Here is an 18,763-nt window from a genome sequence, read left to right as displayed (position 1 = left end):
CTGGACTGGGTTTTGCTAACCTCTCAGCCTCTTTAATTTTTTTTTTGTAAAGATCAGGAAGTCAATAGGAAAAAGATCTCTTTATTCCCAGACGTAGTATTGAAAAGGGAATTTGATATCATCAAATAGATAAAGTGGGGGAGAAGGTCTTCATTTCATCCCATTTGGTGCATGGTCTTGTGTACAACCATGATGACGTTGTAGGGAAGGGGATTGGGACCGAGAAAGGTATTATTGTTGAGTTAATTAATCTGGATAAATTCAAAAGAAAGGCTAAATTTTACTTGGTGCCCTTCAATATGAGCAAGGAATCTCTTTGATTTTGGGTAGAGGCAGCTAGCATTGGTAAGGAAGCATTCTTTTTTTTGTTACCAATTATCAACTTTGAAAAAATTCAGATGGTATATGTCACAGAAAATTCATATTAAAATTAGGGGATGATGGTTCATTTTTAGTACTTTTGTTTTGCTTATTTGAAGCTCTTCTCTTCCAAAAATAAAGAAGACAAAACCCCAGACCTTCTAAGTACAATATCAACTCAACTTTTACCTTTATTATATCAGAGTATTGAGGTAAAGGGACTAATGATCAGGGCTAAGCATCTCATGGACCCCTCTTGAATGGTAGTCTTTTTAATACATGTTTCACAGCTGCATTCACCTCCTTGTTCCGTAGGCTATAGATGATGGGGTTCAGCATGGGGGTCACCACCGAATAGAACAATGTGATAAATTTATCGGTAATTGAATCTTTGGACTTGGGCTTCATATACATGAAGAGGATGGTCCCATAAAAGACAGTCACCACAGTCAAGTGTGCAGAACAAGTAGAAAAGGCTTTTTTCCTTCCTTCTGTAGAGTTAATTCTCAGGATGACAGAGAGAATAAAAACATAGGAGATAATAATTAACAATAATGGGGAGAATGCAAGTGTTATGCTGTCTATCAACATAACAATTTCATTCAAGGAGATATCAACACAGGCCAGCCTTAGCATGGCTAAGATTTCACAAACAAAATGATCAATTATATTTTTCCCACAGAAAGGCAACCCTGTTACAAGAGCTGTTTCCATAGCTGAATTAAGAAAACCTACAACCCAGGATGTAACCACCAGCTGCACACAGTGTCTCTTGTTCATGATCATAGGGTATCTGAGGGGATTACAGATGGCTATGTACCGATCGTAGGCCATTGTGCTTAGGAGCACACACTCTGTGGACCCCATGGCGAGGGAGATATACATTTGAATCATACACCCAGAGAAGGAGATGGTTCTTCTCCCTGATGAGAAGTTTGTCAGCATTTTGGGGACAAAAGAGGTTGTACAACAGATATCTAAGAAGGAGAGGTTACTGAGGAAAAAGTACATTGGTGTGTGAAGGTGACAATCCAGGACAGACAGAATAATTATAATACTGTTCCCCAGTATGATGACCATGTACATCACCAGACATAAAAGAAGGATGAACATTTCAATCTTTGGGTATTCTGAAAACCCCTTAATAGTAGAATAATACTCCTTCCTGGATGTCCACTTGAGTCCTTCCATTAAATTTTCTTTCACCTGTAGTTGTTTGGACAGAAAAGAATGGTTGCTTAGTGACTAGTCCCTGGGGAAGTGGGAAGCTTAGCAAGGGGGAATTAACCTATTAGAACAAGGTGTTGTCAAGGAAGAACAACACAATCTATCCTGGGAGCTGTACATCAGTCCTGTGTTGAAAGGGAAGTTCAATTATATTCAAAAAGGACTCACTGAGGCTGTATTATCAATCAATAAACATTTATTAAGTATCTATTATGCTCTAGGCATGGTGGTAAGCACTGGACAATATGTTCATAGCATCATGCAATGGTGGATATAAAGATAAGATATGATTGTTGCCATGAAGGAAGTCAGAGGGCTGTCTGAATTAGTAGATAATGTGTAGAATCCTCTGTATAGAAGCACGTTAGATTTGATGAATATAGACATGTCCTCAAGACATGGAAAACTATTCTGTGGAATTTCTATGATGAGTTAGGGTCTAAATCTGTGTCACTGTGGGTTTTCTAGGCTGAAATGGGGCAGAATTTGCAGAAGAGTTAGGATAATTTGGGCAGATAGAAGTCAGGTTTAGGTAACCAAGTGGTCAAATCAGGGGAGGAAGGAGCCATATTCTCAGTTTCTATGCAGATAATAAAGACCCAGAGTCCAGGAAATCAGAAAAGCAATAACAGGGAACAAATTCATTCTAATCTTAGAATAGAAGGGATTTTGTGTGTGCCATGTTTTATACTTTCTATTTAGTACAGGCACCTTTCAGTCCATAAGTTTTTATCATGGCCAAAAATCAGTCAATTAATTCACAAGTACTTAATAAGCATCTACATGTGTCAAGTACAGGAAATACGAAGACAAAAAACATGAAACAATCACAATCTCACTTTCTATCAGAAGATACTAAATATATGTGTGTGTATACATACACATACACACAAAACTAAATATAAAATATATACAGAATGAGTACAAAATAAATATAAGACAATTAAATACAAGGTAGTTAGAGAGGATGGACACCAACAGTTACAGGGATTGGGAAACTCATTATATGGGATGTAATGCTTGAGTCATGTCTAGGTGGAAGTTAGGAATGCTATGATTGATGGTGTTGAGGCAAAAATACAAAGTCAAAAGTGAAGCAATCTCTGATTCAAGGAACTCACATTCTATTAAAGAAGACAATATATACATATTATAATATATACATAGGTATAAGGATGGGGGTGGATTAAGTCAATCAATCCACTTAACTACAGTCCAGATTTCCAGGAGTTGGTCAGAGGTTATAGGTGATTTTTACTTCCAATTAATGAAGGAAAAGAATGGACTCATACTAAGTCTCCATTGTCAAAAGTCTTTAGGATATTTTCAGATAATATTTAAAAAAGATTGTACTATTTGAGTAGAAATTTGAGTACTACTTGGGTACATCTTTAAATATAGGCTACTTGTCCTTAAATGAGTTCTCTTTGAGAGGAAAATTAGATAATTAATTAACAAACATTTTTAAGCCCCTATTGTGTATCAATGTACCAGCAGTTGCTTCAAAGAGCTTACATTCTATCAGAGGAGACAGAATATGTGTGTGTGTGTGTATCGAGAGAGAGAGAGAGAGAGAGAGAGAGAGAGAGAGAGAGAGAGAGAGAGAGAGAGAGAGAGAGAGAGAGAGAGAGAGAGAATGCATATATGTTTAGAGGAACTTTAAAGAAATGGTCTGAGGTAATTACAAACAACATAAGTAGGGGGTAATGCAGGGGCCAGTGTATGGTAGAGGGGAAGTTATGAGCAGCTGAGGGAATCAGGAAAGACTTGTGCCTCCTCCTAATTTCTCTCTTTTGTCTGATTGCACTACTGCCCTCCTAGTCAACTGGGCTTAGAGCCTCGTAAGGCATCTCTGATTCTTCCAGACCTCTCACTTTTATCCAATCATTTATCCAACTATCCAATCAATTGCCAAGTCTTGCTGACTCTTTGTCAGTAACATCCTCCCCATTCATCTCCTCTCCACTCACTAGTTGAAGCTCTTATCATCTCTAGCTTTGGCTTTGTCATGGGGCAGCTAGGTGGTACAGTGCATAGAGTCCTGGGCCTAGAGTCAGAAAGACTCGTCTTCATGAATTCAAATCTGGCCTCAGATATTTACTGGCTGTGTGACCGTGGACAAGTCATTTAACTCTGTCTCAATTTCTTCAACTTAAAATGAGCTGAAAAAGGAAACCATTCTAGTATCTTAGCCAAGAAAACCCCAAATGGGGTCATGAAGTGTCAGACCCAAATGAAAGCAAGTGAACAATAGCAGTAATTATAATAGCCTTCTCAACTCATCTCCCTACCACCTGCCTCTCTTCTCCAATCTGTCTTCCATGTAATTAAGAAAATACACTTCATGATGCTGAGTTCTGACTATATCATTTAGTTTTTTAAAATTTCCCTATTCATTAAAAGATAAACTACAACCTATTCAGCCTGGCGTTTAAGGCCTTCCACAATTGCATTATAGCTTACTTTTCCTCTTCTCATAGTCTCCTCTTCACATAATCCATGTTTGACCCAAACTGGCTACTATCTTATCTTCAATCTCATTATTCTATTTCACACCACACTGCACAAAAGCAGGCCAATTAGTCAGTCAACTAGCATTTATTAAACACATACTGTGAACCAGGCACTGTGTTATACTTGGGCCGCAGTCCTGCCTCACTGATGAAATTCTCTTCATTGTTAAGGTCTAATTCATATGCCAACTTGTCTATGAATTAAGCTAATAAAAATATTCTTTCCCTCTTTAAGATTTCCCAGAGATGTTTACCTCCTTTGCATTCAATCTTACAGTGTGTTGTTTTCTAGACCTGTTGGGTAAACCCTATCATAAGATCATAGACAAGACCTAGAGGGGCCCTTAGAACTCATCCAGTACAAAGCCATTATTTTATAGATGAGGAAACCAAGGCCTAGAGGTTGCTAAAGGTAGTAAATGGAAGAACTAGGGTCTGAATGTTTGTCCTTTGACTCCAAATCTTGCGCTCTCTTCCCTTTGTATCAGACTGGAAACTCCTGGAGAGCAGGCACACTTCCCTTTGTACATCTTTGCACCTCCTTAGTATAATTACTTGTATCTCTGTGCTCCTTTCCTTTGCCTCTGAATAATCAGAAATGCCTAGCTACTACTGACAGCCTAATTTAACCTATCGTTATTTGTATTCCTGTCAACAATGTCATAGCCTTAAAACTGTTTCTTCTCAGGAACAATTTTCAGCATCCCTTTTGCATGGAAAATAGAGATTTAAGATAATTATTCAGAGGTCTTGGCTGGTGCTATCTTTTACCTGATATGTCTGCTAGGTTGTGTACTCCTTCAGGGTAAGGATTGTGCCTCATTCATCTTTGGGTCTTGGTGAGAAGTTTGCAATAGGAATGAGTTTGGGGGTGGGGGGACAAAATCACGGGATTGAAGGTTATAGTATTACTGAACTAGAGCTCAAATATTCTGAAAACTCCAGGAGTCTACTGTCCTCATTTTATAACTGAGTAAACTGAGACCTCGGGAGAATATTAAGGCATCACATTAAGGCTAAGAGACATTTTGAACCAAAGTTCTCTTTCTCCAAAGCCATTCTTCTCACTCTACTACACTGACATTTTGAGTTTGAGAAGATCATAAGACATTTGGGTGAGGATGTTCAGCAGGCCATTGATGATATTTTGAAGCTTTTCCTTGTGTCATTAACCTCTTACCCTCCTTACTGCAGATTCAATACATGAAAAATGATGGTTACACAATCAGTAAATTCACCTCAATAGCTTAGTGATCATTAAGACTGAGTACACTGACCATAAAACTTTGCTGATTGGTAAGCAATCTCCTGAGACTACATTGGAATTTCAGAAATTCTTAATAATCTGAGCCTGTAATGAGCTTCCAGATATTTTCTAAATAATTCTTTTCACTTGGCCAAGTATAAAAACACACTCTAGATGTGATCAGAGAAACTCAAAACTTCCATTTACCTTCAAGTGTTTGTTATTTACCTCTTTCTCTGCTGTTGACTTGATTCCTAAAGCATCTTATAATCCCAATAAACTTTGGGTTCCTCTCCCGGAACACTGTATTAAGCGATCACAAGATTCTCAGAAATATCAGCACCAATAACATACTCGGTTTCCATGAACACTCTCACTGGGGAGATTTATTTTCTCTCTTCTCCAGAACAAGATGAGATGTAGTACAGTCAGACCTGGCTTAGGCTTCTGTTACATGAAAGGAGTCACACATGAGACTATGAAGCCAACCTCACAGAACATTCAGTTGTGGAACTCTAGCTTTTCCATAGTCCTAAAACTGGGACTAAGCTATGGAGGACCAGGGCTGCTTTGAGAAAACAATTTCATACATTCCTTTCAGGGACCTACTCCTTCCCTTAGGCAATTTCAACTTGTGACTCAGGATCTTCCGTGTACCCAGAAGAATATTATGCCCCTAACTTTTGTATATTATACAGACCTAATTATCCCAACTTGATTTCTGGGTTGTTGTTTATTTTTTGTTTCATTCACAGTTCTGGCTTTTTTGGAAGTGACTATTAGGCTCTTGTCTTAAAGAAGACTTCTCAAAGATATCAGAAACCTGAAAGATCAAGAATTCTTCTATTTTTACAAATATTACCTATCTTTATGCAAAAAAATCTTGCTTAGAAGAATATGATTGTCTAGATATGGACAAAAGAAAAAGAAACTATAAATCTGTGGAACTGAAACTGAAAATCTGGGACTGCTGGATTTTTGCCCGTGGAGTAAGTGGAAAGCAGTAAGGAGCAAGGAAATTCCCTGTACTAACACTGGTCAGGACTTTGTTCAGCAACTGAAAATCTAAGACAATTGTTAAATAAATTGCCCAGAGTCGTAAAGACAATATGTGTCAGAAATGAGACTTGGATTCAGATCTTTTTGTCTCTGAGGCCAGCACTCTCTCCATTGCAACTTTACTTCTCATAAACAATCATGATGACTCCAGTACTAATATCTCCCGTCCTGACTACTGATGAGAATTCTAATCAGTGGACTAGACTCTGAAGTTCCAGGTTCTGGGTTTGAATCTCACCTCATTCTCTTGCTACCTCTATAATCTTGGGCAGGTCATGACTTCTCTGGGTCTCAGATTTACATCTATAAAATAAGAGGATTGGACTAGATGGCTTTGTAGCTTCTTCCAACTGTAAATCTATGATCCTATGATATCTTTAGACATTTAAAACATTTGCTAATGTCTTAATAAAAATGAAAGGTAGACAAGAGGGAAAGAAACATGTTATTATTGATTAGTTATAAAACACTGAATAAAATGAAAAATCAAACACAATTTCAAGCCTAGAAAGTGTAATACATTCACACATTACTGAATTCAAATTACCTACTTATCTGTATTTATTTACTTTTGAAAAGAATTGGTGGTTTTGTTGTACCTGGCCCCATTCTTTCCCATCCCTCAATCAGCTCTCCTTCAGGGAAGCGAACAGACTGCCAGGTGTAGCTCCACCCTCCCCCCCGCCAGCTTTCCTTCATGGAGGTGGGTGGGCTGCCAACTTTAGCTCCACCTAGGGAGACTTAGCACCAGTAGGAATTTCAAAATGTACTGACCAATCACTGATTTTAGCCTCTGCAAGTTCCTGCTTATATAATACTTAACTTTAAAAGCTGAGGCTTTGCCTGGGTTTGCCTAGTACGATTTGGGGAGGGGCCCCATCAGCCAACATGGCCTGATCAGCCAACATGGCCAATAAAGGGTTCAATTCTAAATTGTTACTTGAGTCTTGCTGGTGTTTTGGGTACAACATTTGGAGGCCCCAGCAAGATCAACAGCATTCCGTGTTGCCATCCAAGACCCAACCTGATGGATGCCAGGAGTGATAAGATCAATTATTGTATAATCATTAGATGTCATTTTTAATTATTATGTTGTTGTCATCTTTCTAAGGTTGTGTTGTGTTTCTGAAAGTCTGCTTAGCTAGTGAAATTAAAATAAACATTTTGAAGTAGGAAAGATATTTCAGCAATTTTCAAAATCTGGTTTGTATTGCATGTGAATTGGATTCTTATGTTATAAAATTTGATTATTTAAAGCTGTTATATTGGGTTACAAACAAATAGTAATAATACTGCTGATATTTACCATGATAAATGATATTTCATTTAACGTAATAATTGTGTTACTGATAAACAGTTATATTATTTATGTTGTAAGAGAAGCAGTTTCTCTTAAAGTTTAAAAGTTGTTAAGGTGAGATTATACTGTCAGAGGAACAGAAAAAAATGCTCTAAACTGTGATTGGTGAAATTTGATGTTTAAAGTGTTATTTTCCTTCTATAGAAAATTTCCTATAATCAGAGCACATAGTCAGTAAAATATATGAGCTCTTTTGTGTTAGCTTATTGGAAAATCTAGTATTATTTTTCCTTCACAATTAGAACACGTGCAGAAAGTTATACAAACTGCTTAAGATCATTTTAACAGTTTTCAACTAACTTTCTTCATAAAAGTTTAATGAGTTGTAAAGCAGAAGAGATCTTGCTGTTTTGATCTAAATTTGTAGTTATTCCATGATCTAAGCAAAAGTTAACATTTGTAACTGAATGTATATGTTAAAGATTTGATTTCTGAAGTATCTCTTTCTTCCAGAGTGAATATAATCAGAGGATAAACAAGCTTGGTGAAACAAGGATGTATGTCTACTATTCAGTTGTGAGGTTCAGGTCAGAAACTTCTATTGTCTAAGGCAGTATAGTTATGTTAGTAAAAGCATAATAACTTATGAAGTATCTTGTTTATATAGTTTGTAGAAATATAGAGGAAAATGGAATAGTCTTAGTAATGGATTATACTAGCCCATCCTCACCCACTTTTGGTCACTTTCCTCCTACTCCTTTTTTGCCCTTGTTTGTTTAATCTCTTTGCTAGATTTGTGTTTTCTAGGCTCAGCACCCTTCACTTGCAGATGACATCTCAGGCTGAGAACCCCTCACTGTCCGAGACCATGATCCACCACCCCCTGGACCTGGCTTCAACCATGTTTTGGCCACTAGCTACTGGCTACAGACCCAGCCTCTTAAATGGTGGGACCCTACAAACAGAGACAGTTCTATGTCCTCCCTCAGCATGAAGCAGTTTGCGAAAGCTGTGACCTTCATCCCTTGTCCCAAATGATTTTGGGTTCCATCTGTTTAAGCAGGAAATGATGGGGTGCTTGGGTGCCTGTGTTTGGGTTGCTGGTGTGCCTGTGCTTGAACCCCGGTTTGTAATTTCAAAGTGATGAAAGACCAATTGGGTATTAATACAATTGATTGCAATAATTAAATTAGAGATATTTAGTTAAATCAGAGATATTTTAGTTGAGAGAAAAGAAAGATACCATTTTTAACACCATGTTAATTCAAACTGTCTTTGAGGAAAAAATACCTTTAGAAAAGATGTTTTCAAAGGTCTTGTGTGATAATTTATGAAAGTCTATTTATGGAAAGCTAAACAAAGCAGGTAAGAACGTTTGGAGACAAATGGGGTTTATCTAGCCCCTCCTGTTTCCAAATAGTTGATATCAGTTTTAGATGGTTAAGTATGTTGAGAGAGCATGAGAAAGTTTTGGGAAGGCAGAAAGATTTGTAACTTGAATTTGTGGTTAATAGCTCAATCAAATTTTAGATGGCTCTATCTGAAGGACACTAGTCCATATTTATTTGCTATTTAATAATTTGGGGGACTGTAAATTTTTACTATCATTCTGAGTCTTAATTACAGAAATCCATTGTCATAAAAGCCAATAACGGGATGGCAGAGGCTGCAGACTGCAAACTGCTCAAGGCGGATGTCTGTGCTTGGAAAAGTTTGGAGACAACCTCGGACACTGCCCAGGTGGGTTCTCTCTGACTTTGTTTCTCAATTCTGCATTTTATTTCTGAAAAGGAATGCCCCCACACACCTATTTATGCCTAAGCTCTGCTTTCAGCACATTTAAGCACTTAGCTATCTAAATGACTACCAGAAATGACTCATGCCTGGATCCAAACAGGGCTAAGGAAGTTTTCCTTCTGGCAAGGTTTATGACATTTTCCCTCTTTTTCTTTTATAGCAAGTTCATTAAGAAGTAATATTCAGGGCCAAATAAATGAATAAATGTAGAGATAATATCATTCAAAGAAGGAGATTATTAGTAATAAGGCAAAATGTAATGAAATACATGCCTAATTGACCAGGATAGTGAAGTTTGAGTAGAGAAACAGGATCAGACTTAGAAGACTCCTAGAATTAAATATAGATGTATAAAAATTGACTTTAAAAATTTTCTATGACATAAATTCAAGCTTTGAGCATGTTTGGGAATAAGATCAGAGGTTTGGATTTTAGCACAAGGATTGTATAAGATAGTGGTAAGGGTGAAACTAATGTTACTTTATTAAAGCATTTGTTTGATAATTTTACAAAGGACAGATGAAATCATTTTTTTAAAGGATTTCCACATTTTAAAAGATTCCTATACCAGGTATAAGATTTAGGAAAGATGGAAATAACAAAGAATAAATAAACTGAAAATTCTCTGTAGTTTCAAAATATGGAACTAATCTTAAGTGATTGTGCTACTTTATATTAAGTCTGAGTTATCTGGTCACCTCTAGATCTGAACTGGAAAAGCAGAACTCCTTTTTAAATTCTGTAACTACATGAGACATCTGGGATTCAAAAGTGTTGTTTAAATGAAATAGGTCACTGGGATACAAATAGTTTGTATATAAGTTTTCTTGGTTATCTTGGTGACCTGTAATTGTGTACCTGACTTAATGTAATCATGTCATTTTGTAAAATTGTTAGAAAACCTTATTTTATTGCTTGAGCCTAACTCTGTGTGGCTAAGAAAACTGAACTATTTGTTTATACTGTTTGAACCTAGTCTTGCATGGCTAGAAAACTGGACCTTTATATGTACCCTTGGTGTTCAATCATATTTCTGAGAACTCTCATCAGGTCTGGCTGGCTGTGCCAGCATGTACATATTGTACGTATGAACTCTAGTCATCTTAAGATCTCCCCTCCTCTGAGCCAAGGGATCTGTAAAAGATGACATCAGATGCAGACAGCTTTCCCAAGAGTCTTGACCTGGCCTTCACTGAGACAGCTTCTTTCCTGGAGAAATTCAACCAGAAGACCAATGAGAAAATGTGACCCTAACATACTGGGTCAAGGGTCAAGGATTTGACACTCTTTCCATGAGAAGTGGGGTAAATGTTGTACCTGGCCCTCTCCTCCTCCTCCTGACTATGACTCTGATTATAGGATCCTACCTGATTAATCATTTTCTACAATTTGTTAAGTCTCTATTAACTTTGTCAAATTGCTAATTGCTAGGGGTCCCCACTACCAGCCCTTGGGAACAGAACTGACTGACCTGTATAATTCACCCCTGCTGTGTCAAGGTTTTGACACATGCACATAAGAAGTGGGGAATGTTGTATCTGGCCCCATTCTTTCCCATCCCCAGGGAAGTGAGCAGATTGCCAGGTTTAGCTCCGCTCTCCCCTGGCCAGCTCTCCTTTATGGAGGTGGGCTGGCTGCCAACTTTAGCTGCACTTAGGGAGACTTGGCGCCCAAGGGAATTTCAAAATGTACTAACCAATTGCTGATTTTAGCCCCTGCAAGTTCCTGCTTATGTAATATCTAACCACTGGCCATGTGGCATCCCTTTAAAAGCTGAGGCTTTGCCTGGGTTCGCTGCTTTTGATTTGGGGAAGGGCTCCATCAGCCAACATGGCCTGATCAGCCAACATAGACAATAAAGGGTTCAACTCTAAATTGTTACTTGGTTCTTGCTAGTGTTTTGGGTATAACAGTTTTAATAAGAGTGCTTTTTAGTCCCCTGTACTGATCCATCTGGCATATAGAATGTGGGGTGAGTGAACCTGAGTTAAATTCATACTACTGTGTAACCTTGCACCAGTCACTTAATCTCTCTAGGTCTCAGTTTCCTTTTCTATCAGGGAGACCAATTTGAAGTGTATTGAAATAGTCCATGAAAGAGGCGATGAGGGCCAGAGCAAGGATTTTGGTTGTGTGAGTAGAGGGAGGGGATTTCAATAAGAGATGTTGTAAAGATAGGAAAATCACTAGGATAGGAAGCTCTGTAGAGTATGGATCAGAGTGGGGTAAGATTTAAAGAACTAAGATCAATTAGATGATCATTGCAAACTCAACCCTGAATTATAAGCATCTGTTCCCTTCATTCCTACTCATGTGCTACTGGATGGAACTGGAGAACACCACAAAACTAAGCTGATTGGGTCCACTTAATTTTTATGTTATTTAATTGCAGCTAGACCTTCATGGTATCAAGGCAACTCTACTCCATTCTAACACATTCCTTATCTCACTCACCATTGCTATTTCAAACATTCTCATTTGTCCTCAAGCCTCAAGTGAGAATTTCACATCATGCTTCACCAAACAATTTAAGGTTGACCAGCATGAAATCTCTATTCTCCCCCTTTACTCATATGACATTTCTCCAACATCATCCCTCACTCCACCTTCACTCCATTTTCTGATGAAGAGTTGGACTTCTTTACCAAGACCACCTCATCTACAGGTACCCTTGATGCAATCTCCCTCCCCTCGTACTTTTCAGCAAATTGGCCCAACCATCATCCCACTTTTTTCTCTATTCTTCAATATTTCCTTCTCTGACTCCTCATCTTCTTCCTGCATACCTGTCTCTCTTATCCTTAAACTGTTCTTGTTTTTTCCTACCATCCTCAATAGATTTTGTCCTCTATTTCTTCTTCCCTTAAACTCTTTGAAAAATACTCAGTATCTCAATTTCCTTTCTTCTCATATTTTTTCAAATCCTTTGCAACCTGGCTTTAAATAATATAATAAAAAAAATAGTAAATGTTCTTTTCAAAGTTACCAATAATTTCTTTGCTGACAAATCTAATTGCCTTCCTGAGAAGCCTATAAAATTTTACTCTGTTGGTCATCTTCTACTGTACCCTCTTCTCTTTGGGTTTTTGTGACACTGCTCTATCTTGGCTCTCCTCCTACTGTAATGCCAAGCAAAGGCAACTTCCAAGGTTCAGAATACCAGCATAGTTACTCTCTATTTTATTCAGTGACAAATTAAGGCAAAAACATTCACAGAACAGAGAAAATTAAGTGGGATTCACAAGCTCTGGGTTTTAGCACTAAACCCGAAAACCAAACCAATACAGGGGGAATCTTTAAATTCCATTACCATTACACCTACCTACTCAATCACTCCTCAGTCTGTTTTGCTAGATCTTCATCTACATCATACTTCCAACTGTGTTTGTCCCCCAAGGCTTTGTTCTGGCACCCTTTTCCATTTCTCCCAGTACTATTCCATTTACTTGATCACCTTTCTTGTGTTCAATGATCATCTATATGCAGATAATTTTCCTGATCCATAAATCAAGCCTTAATCTCTCTTCTGAGTTCCAATATTATGTCTTCAATACAAGGTTTATTTGAATTTTTTGAATTGTATGTCTCATAGCTATCTCAGAAGCAACTTGTTTAAAACAGAATTCATTATCTTTTCCCCCAAATCTTCCCCAAGTCTTAACTTTCTTATTATTATTGAGGATGACATCATCTTTCCAATCATTCAGTTTTGAAATTTCAGTGTTATCATCAATTCCTCACCCTTCTACCCTACATATCCAATTAATTTTCAGTGTTTTCATTTCTATTATGAAAGTTATGTTGACTCAGTATTCCATCATTCCCAGTCTTGCTTGTCAATCTGTGTTGGGGGAAGCATTACCTAGTCCCCCTGATATTTGTCATATAGCAAAGTCACCCCCTACCTGTGACCTTCGTACTGATACCTGCAAATTGTCACATTCTTATTACCTTGGGGAGGAACTGAGATGCAAGGGTCCCACCTCCTCTGCTGAGGTGGATCCATCTTTATTGTCTTAAAGTTGCCTATAAAAGCTGGTCCCACTTTGAAGCCATTGCTGATCTTTAGTGACCATCTCATCAATGTGTACTTTGATGTACCTTGATGTACTTAGAATAAACTCCTTTTAATTTTCTTTGTCCTGAGTTTTACCACAGGCTCAGATACTTAGCATGACACCCAGAAACAACTGGTCATGTAACCTTGAGCAAGTTACTTAACCCCAATTGCTTAGGGGTGGCCAGGTGGCTCAGCAAGTAAGAGCACCGGCCCCAGTGTCAGGATGACCTGGGGATCGAATCCAGGCTCAGATACTTAGCATGACACCCAGAAACAACTGGTCATGTAACCTTGAGCAAGTTACTTAACCCCAATTGCTTAGGGGCGGCCAGGTGGCTCAGCAAGTAAGAGCACCGGCCCCAGTGTCAGGATGACCTGGGGATTGAATCCAGGCTCAGATACTTAGCATGACACCCAGAAATAACTGGTCGTGTAACCTTGAGCAAGTTACTTAACCCCAATTGCTAAAAAAAAACAAGCATATCAAAGAATCTGCGCTAGCAGTCATCCTAGGTATGCTAGGGTGCTTGCTACTACAGCATTAAACTCATTGAGAAAGGAGAGAGATTTATCTGGAGTTCAATAGATCACACTCACCAAGATCTGAATTGTGATAAATATGAATGTAAAAACTTCAGAGAAGAGGTCACAGGATGATGATCTTAGAAGGATAGTCTGGAAGTGACAATGGGAAGTTGTGATTATGAGAGAAAGTGTCCTTATCCAGAAGGGGCTAGGAAGAAGAGTAAAAATCTCTAGTAAGCCTGCTAGACTAATATTATGCTTTAATCAAAGAAAGTGGTATCATATTTCTGTAACTTGGAGTGGTGTTCAAAGTAATAATTAATTGGTAGAACAAGATTAGGAAATGTGACATTTTTTTCCTGCTCTCTAGTTTTTCAAAGTTTGGTTTCCTCATTCTTTGAAATATTATACAGTTCCCAAATGTAACATATATATGCATATAAATGCAAAAGAGATGCATTGTGACCAGGGTCCTGGGCTTGGAGGCAACCCTAAATGACAAAATTGTCAACATAATTATTAATATAATGATAGTAACATAATGACATAATGAAGTTAACATGACAGAAAATTGTTAATACTAATTGTAATATGGACTTCCTAAACCTCTTAGTCATCATGATAACATTAAAATTTCACTAATGTCCTTACATTCTTACCCTTAAGATAATGAGATTAAGTTAAACTGAACCATGTCCCCCTAATCAAGGATGTTTCCTTGTGACAAGCCCAACTCAATACATATATTCTACTCAAGCTGTATCTCAGCTTCTAGTGTCCTTGTCCCCTTCCTTTAGGATTCATGGTGTGAGGAGCAAAACAGTCAAAATGAAGTGATTTTCCTTGCTCAGATTGCCAAGGGTCACTGGGGTCTCTAGACTTTGCTACCTCATACTATCTCTTCCCCCTCTCCTCCTTAAACTATAAAATTTTTTTTCATGGATCTGTTTGGTTGGAAATCCACTGGACATCCCCCAGGGTGGTAGGTTTGCTAACCTGTTATCTCAGTTAAAGATGCTTTATTCCTCAACCCACAGTTTTTATTTGTTCCAGGACTTGATACATATAATAGCTATGTGACCATGGCAAGTCTATTAACATCTTAGTATCCTCATGAATTTTTCTAGTTACCTTCCCACGTGTGTATTTTGTACATGACTATTTATCTCTCTATACATATATGCATATATATAATATAGGCATACATATGTGTGTATACATACATACATACACACATGCAACACACATTCTATCCCATTAGATGGTAAACTGTTTTTTCTTGTTTATTGAAGGTTTCATTGGGGGAGAGAGGAGTTAGCTCTAGAGTTGCCAAAGAAAAGAAGAAAAGAAAAAAAGATCATTGGATAATTTTTAAAATTTATTTATTTAGTTTTAGTTTTCAACATTCACTTCCATATTATTTTGAGTTCCAAATTTTCTCCCTATCTCCCATCCCCCTACCCCAAGATGGTAGGCAATTTGATATAGGTTCTACATATATATTCATATTAAGCCTGTTTTCACATTAGTCATGTTGTAAAGAAAAATCAGAAGCAATGGGAAAAACCATGAGAAAGAAGAAACAAACAAAAAAAAGAGAAAGAGAGCAAATAACATGCTTTCTATCTGCATTCAGACTATATGGCTCTTTTGCTGGATCTTGGCAGCATTTTCCATCATGAGTACTTTGGAATTGTCTTAGATCCTTGCATTGCTATAAAGAGATAAATCTATCAGTCATCACACAATGTTACTGGTACTTTGTACAACGTTATACCAGTTCTGCTCACTTCACTCAATATCAGTTCATAAAAGTCTTTCCAGGTTGCACTGAAGTCTACCTGCTTATCACTTCTCATTGCAAAATAGTATTCCGTGACATTCATATACCACAACATATTTAGCCATCCCCAACTGATAGGCATCCACTCAATTTCCAATTCTTTGCCACCACAAATGAACTGCTACAAATATTTTTGTACATATGGGTCCTTTTCCCATTTGTATGATCTCTTTGGGATACACACCTAGATGTGGCATTACATTGGATAATTTTTTAAATGCACAGAAGAGAAAGAAATCCAAAAGGAAACACAAACAAGCAGAACATAATTTGAAAGAAACTTTAATAAGATCAAGCAATAAAAAGAGATTTGAAGTTTTACATATTAACCTTTTTTCTCTCATATACATAAAGAATTTTTTTGATGTTTGTTCAATTCAGAGGTTTTTTTGTTTTGTTTCATTTTGTTTTTTTTTAGAGAAAGCAAGCTCCTTTAAGGCAGGGTATTTTTTATGTTTTGTTGTTCTTTTTTCAGAGGGGGGAAGGTAAGGCAATTAAGGTTAAGTGACTTGCCCAAGGTCACACAGCTAGTAAGTGTGTGAAGTGTCTACAGTCACATTTGAACTCAAGTCCTCCTGACTCCAGGGCTGGCGCTCTATTCACTGTGCCACCTAGCTGTCCAAAACAAAAAGGGAATGTTATTTACTTTTCATTTTATTCCTTGGGCTCAGCAAGGTTCTTGGAGCAGAGTATGTGCGTAAGAAATGCTTGTTAATTTGTGGATGAGTTGTTGTTCTAATGGACAGAGACTGAGACTGCCTCCATTAACTGATGACTAATATGACACTGATGCTCCCGATTAACTGATGATGCCATAAGTTTAGACCAAACCAATACAAAACAAAAAAATCAGTTCAATAGAAATAGATTTAAATATTATACCCTAGTTTTGTTGACACCTTAAAATGGTTTTATTCATATTGATATATTTTATTTTACATTTCTTTCATCACAGAATATATAACATCTGTGCTGCTACTGTTTCCTAAAATACTCCAGGTCTTACCATCTGCCATGCCTTTGTGTCCTACTGCTATCTTAACTTTCAGTATAGCTTATATGGACTTTGGAACCTTGACCTTACCTCAACTGATACTGCCTTAGGATTTCCAAGTCTTTCTATCAAGCTAAACTTTCTTTAATGTGTTCCCTCCTTCAATTAGACTGTCAACTTTTTGAAAACTGAGATTATCTTGATTTTCCTCTGCATCCCTGGTGCTTAGGAAAATTCTTGGTAAATAATAATCTTCTTAATAGGTTTTTAAAATTCAAATATTCATTCTGTTTGTTTTATCACAAAAATGTGGCTATGAATATTTTATTATACATGAGATGGTTTTTCTATCTTTGTTCTCAGGATATATGCCCAATATTGGGGTCTATAGGTCAAAGGGAATGGATGCTTAGTCTCTTTGTTAAGCATTAAGTCCAAAATGCTCTCCAGAATTGTTAGACCATTTCACTGGCCTACTGACAGTGTATTATTATGGCTGGCTTCCTTCTTCCAACATTGACTATTTCTGGGTTTTTTTCCATCTTTGCCAATTTGGGGAATGTGAGAAGAATCCTCAGAGTGCCTTTGATTTGCATGGAAATGATTTGAATTATCTCTAGCACTGTTCTGTCCCATTACTGCAAATAATTAAGATCTGGGGCTTCAGGTTATTTTTCTCCAGGGTCAAGAAATTGAGAGGGCAAACTAAGCAGTTTGGACAAAACTATTAGAATAGATGCAGAGGAAATTCTTTATCCTTATCATGAGGTGGATTAAGTTATCTGGAACAAACACTTATCCCTGATAATTTTTCCATTGGAATTCAGAAAATGGTTTCTATGTAATTAGGTCTTTAGGGCATTGTTCGTGAAGTGCTAAAAAAAAGTTTTGAAGTTCTACAAGCCACAATTTTAAATTACTTCAGGGACAAGATAAATCCCTAAGAGCAAACAGGGATTTAAGGTTCCTTCTAGAGCCCATGGCTTGTCCTTTTGAAATGGGCCTCCATGATGGAGTCAGTGATACTGTCTGGGCTTCCTGCTATATGAAATTGTCTTTAACCTTAAATTATACAACTCTGTCTTTTCTTCATTCTTGCTTCATTTGTGAGCAATAATATTTTAAATATACTGCCTTGATAATTTTTCATGAATAAATATGTCCTGAACATGCAGGGTCTTTTACTTGTTATAACAGCAGCTTTATGAGAGATGTAAATAACCATAACATCCTGGAGTAATGCATCTCCCTTTTAGGACTGACTCTCTGGGAGCCCATCAGCTAAAGAATCTTCAAAAGAAGATTGAAAAAAGTTGAAGCTGAAAATGAAAGGAAAGCAATGTTTCAAGAAAAGGTAAATTGAATTGAAGACCATTCATGTACTGATCAGTCAGTCTTGAGCAATAGAGAAATACTCTGAGTAATGCTACTAAGTTGAGTTAAATAAATGTAGAGAGGAAGATTTAGGCTCCATGTAGGAAATTTTATAACAATTAGTACTATCCAAAAATGGAATGGGTTTCTTTAGTGGATAGAGAATTTCCATCCCTGGAGGTCATTAACCAGAGATTGAATTGGGGTTATTGAAAGTACAGATCCTATCTTACTCACATTTTATGGTTCTATATGCTATGCCTTGTACACACTATAAAGTGTTATTGCTGTGAGGTTGCCATGTAAATAGGCATTTGTGTTCTAATAAAAGAATATAGACCTCTGTCATCTGAACTTCTCACAACTTAGTACTTACAGTGTTTAAATCTTCTCTCTCAGTAATTGTGTGTGTGAGAGAGAGACAGAGAGAGAGGGAGAGAAGTAGTAGTAGTAGTAGTAGTTTAG

At 37.3% G+C, this 18,763-nt stretch overlaps 1 protein-coding gene across 1 annotated transcript; it reads right to left on the bottom strand.

The window, feature by feature from the left end:
- Window positions 1–603: 603 nt before the first annotated feature.
- Window positions 604–7,970, bottom strand: LOC138144078 (olfactory receptor 13C9-like). Its single transcript, XM_069065382.1, has 2 exons — window positions 7,939–7,970; window positions 604–1,501 (listed from the first exon to the last, which is right to left on the bottom strand). The coding sequence occupies exon 2, from the start codon at window positions 1,471–1,473 to the stop codon at window positions 604–606; it is 870 nt and encodes a 289-aa protein (XP_068921483.1). The 5' UTR covers window positions 1,474–1,501; window positions 7,939–7,970.
- Window positions 7,971–18,763: the final 10,793 nt, after the last annotated feature.

Source organism: Petaurus breviceps, unplaced genomic scaffold, assembly GCF_028583685.1.
Source record: "Petaurus breviceps papuanus isolate PSGF00001 unplaced genomic scaffold, PetGlider_PUasm1.0 138, whole genome shotgun sequence".
Lineage (NCBI taxonomy): Eukaryota > Metazoa > Chordata > Mammalia > Diprotodontia > Petauridae > Petaurus > Petaurus breviceps.
The sequence above is the reverse complement of the archived record's forward strand: the minus strand, read 5'-3'. Positions and strand labels throughout refer to the sequence as shown.

Excerpts from the sequence above, each read along its gene's own strand:
- LOC138144078 (XM_069065382.1), bottom strand. The coding sequence starts at position 1,473 with ATGTTCATCCTTCTTTTATGTCTGGTGATGTACATGGTCATCATACTG.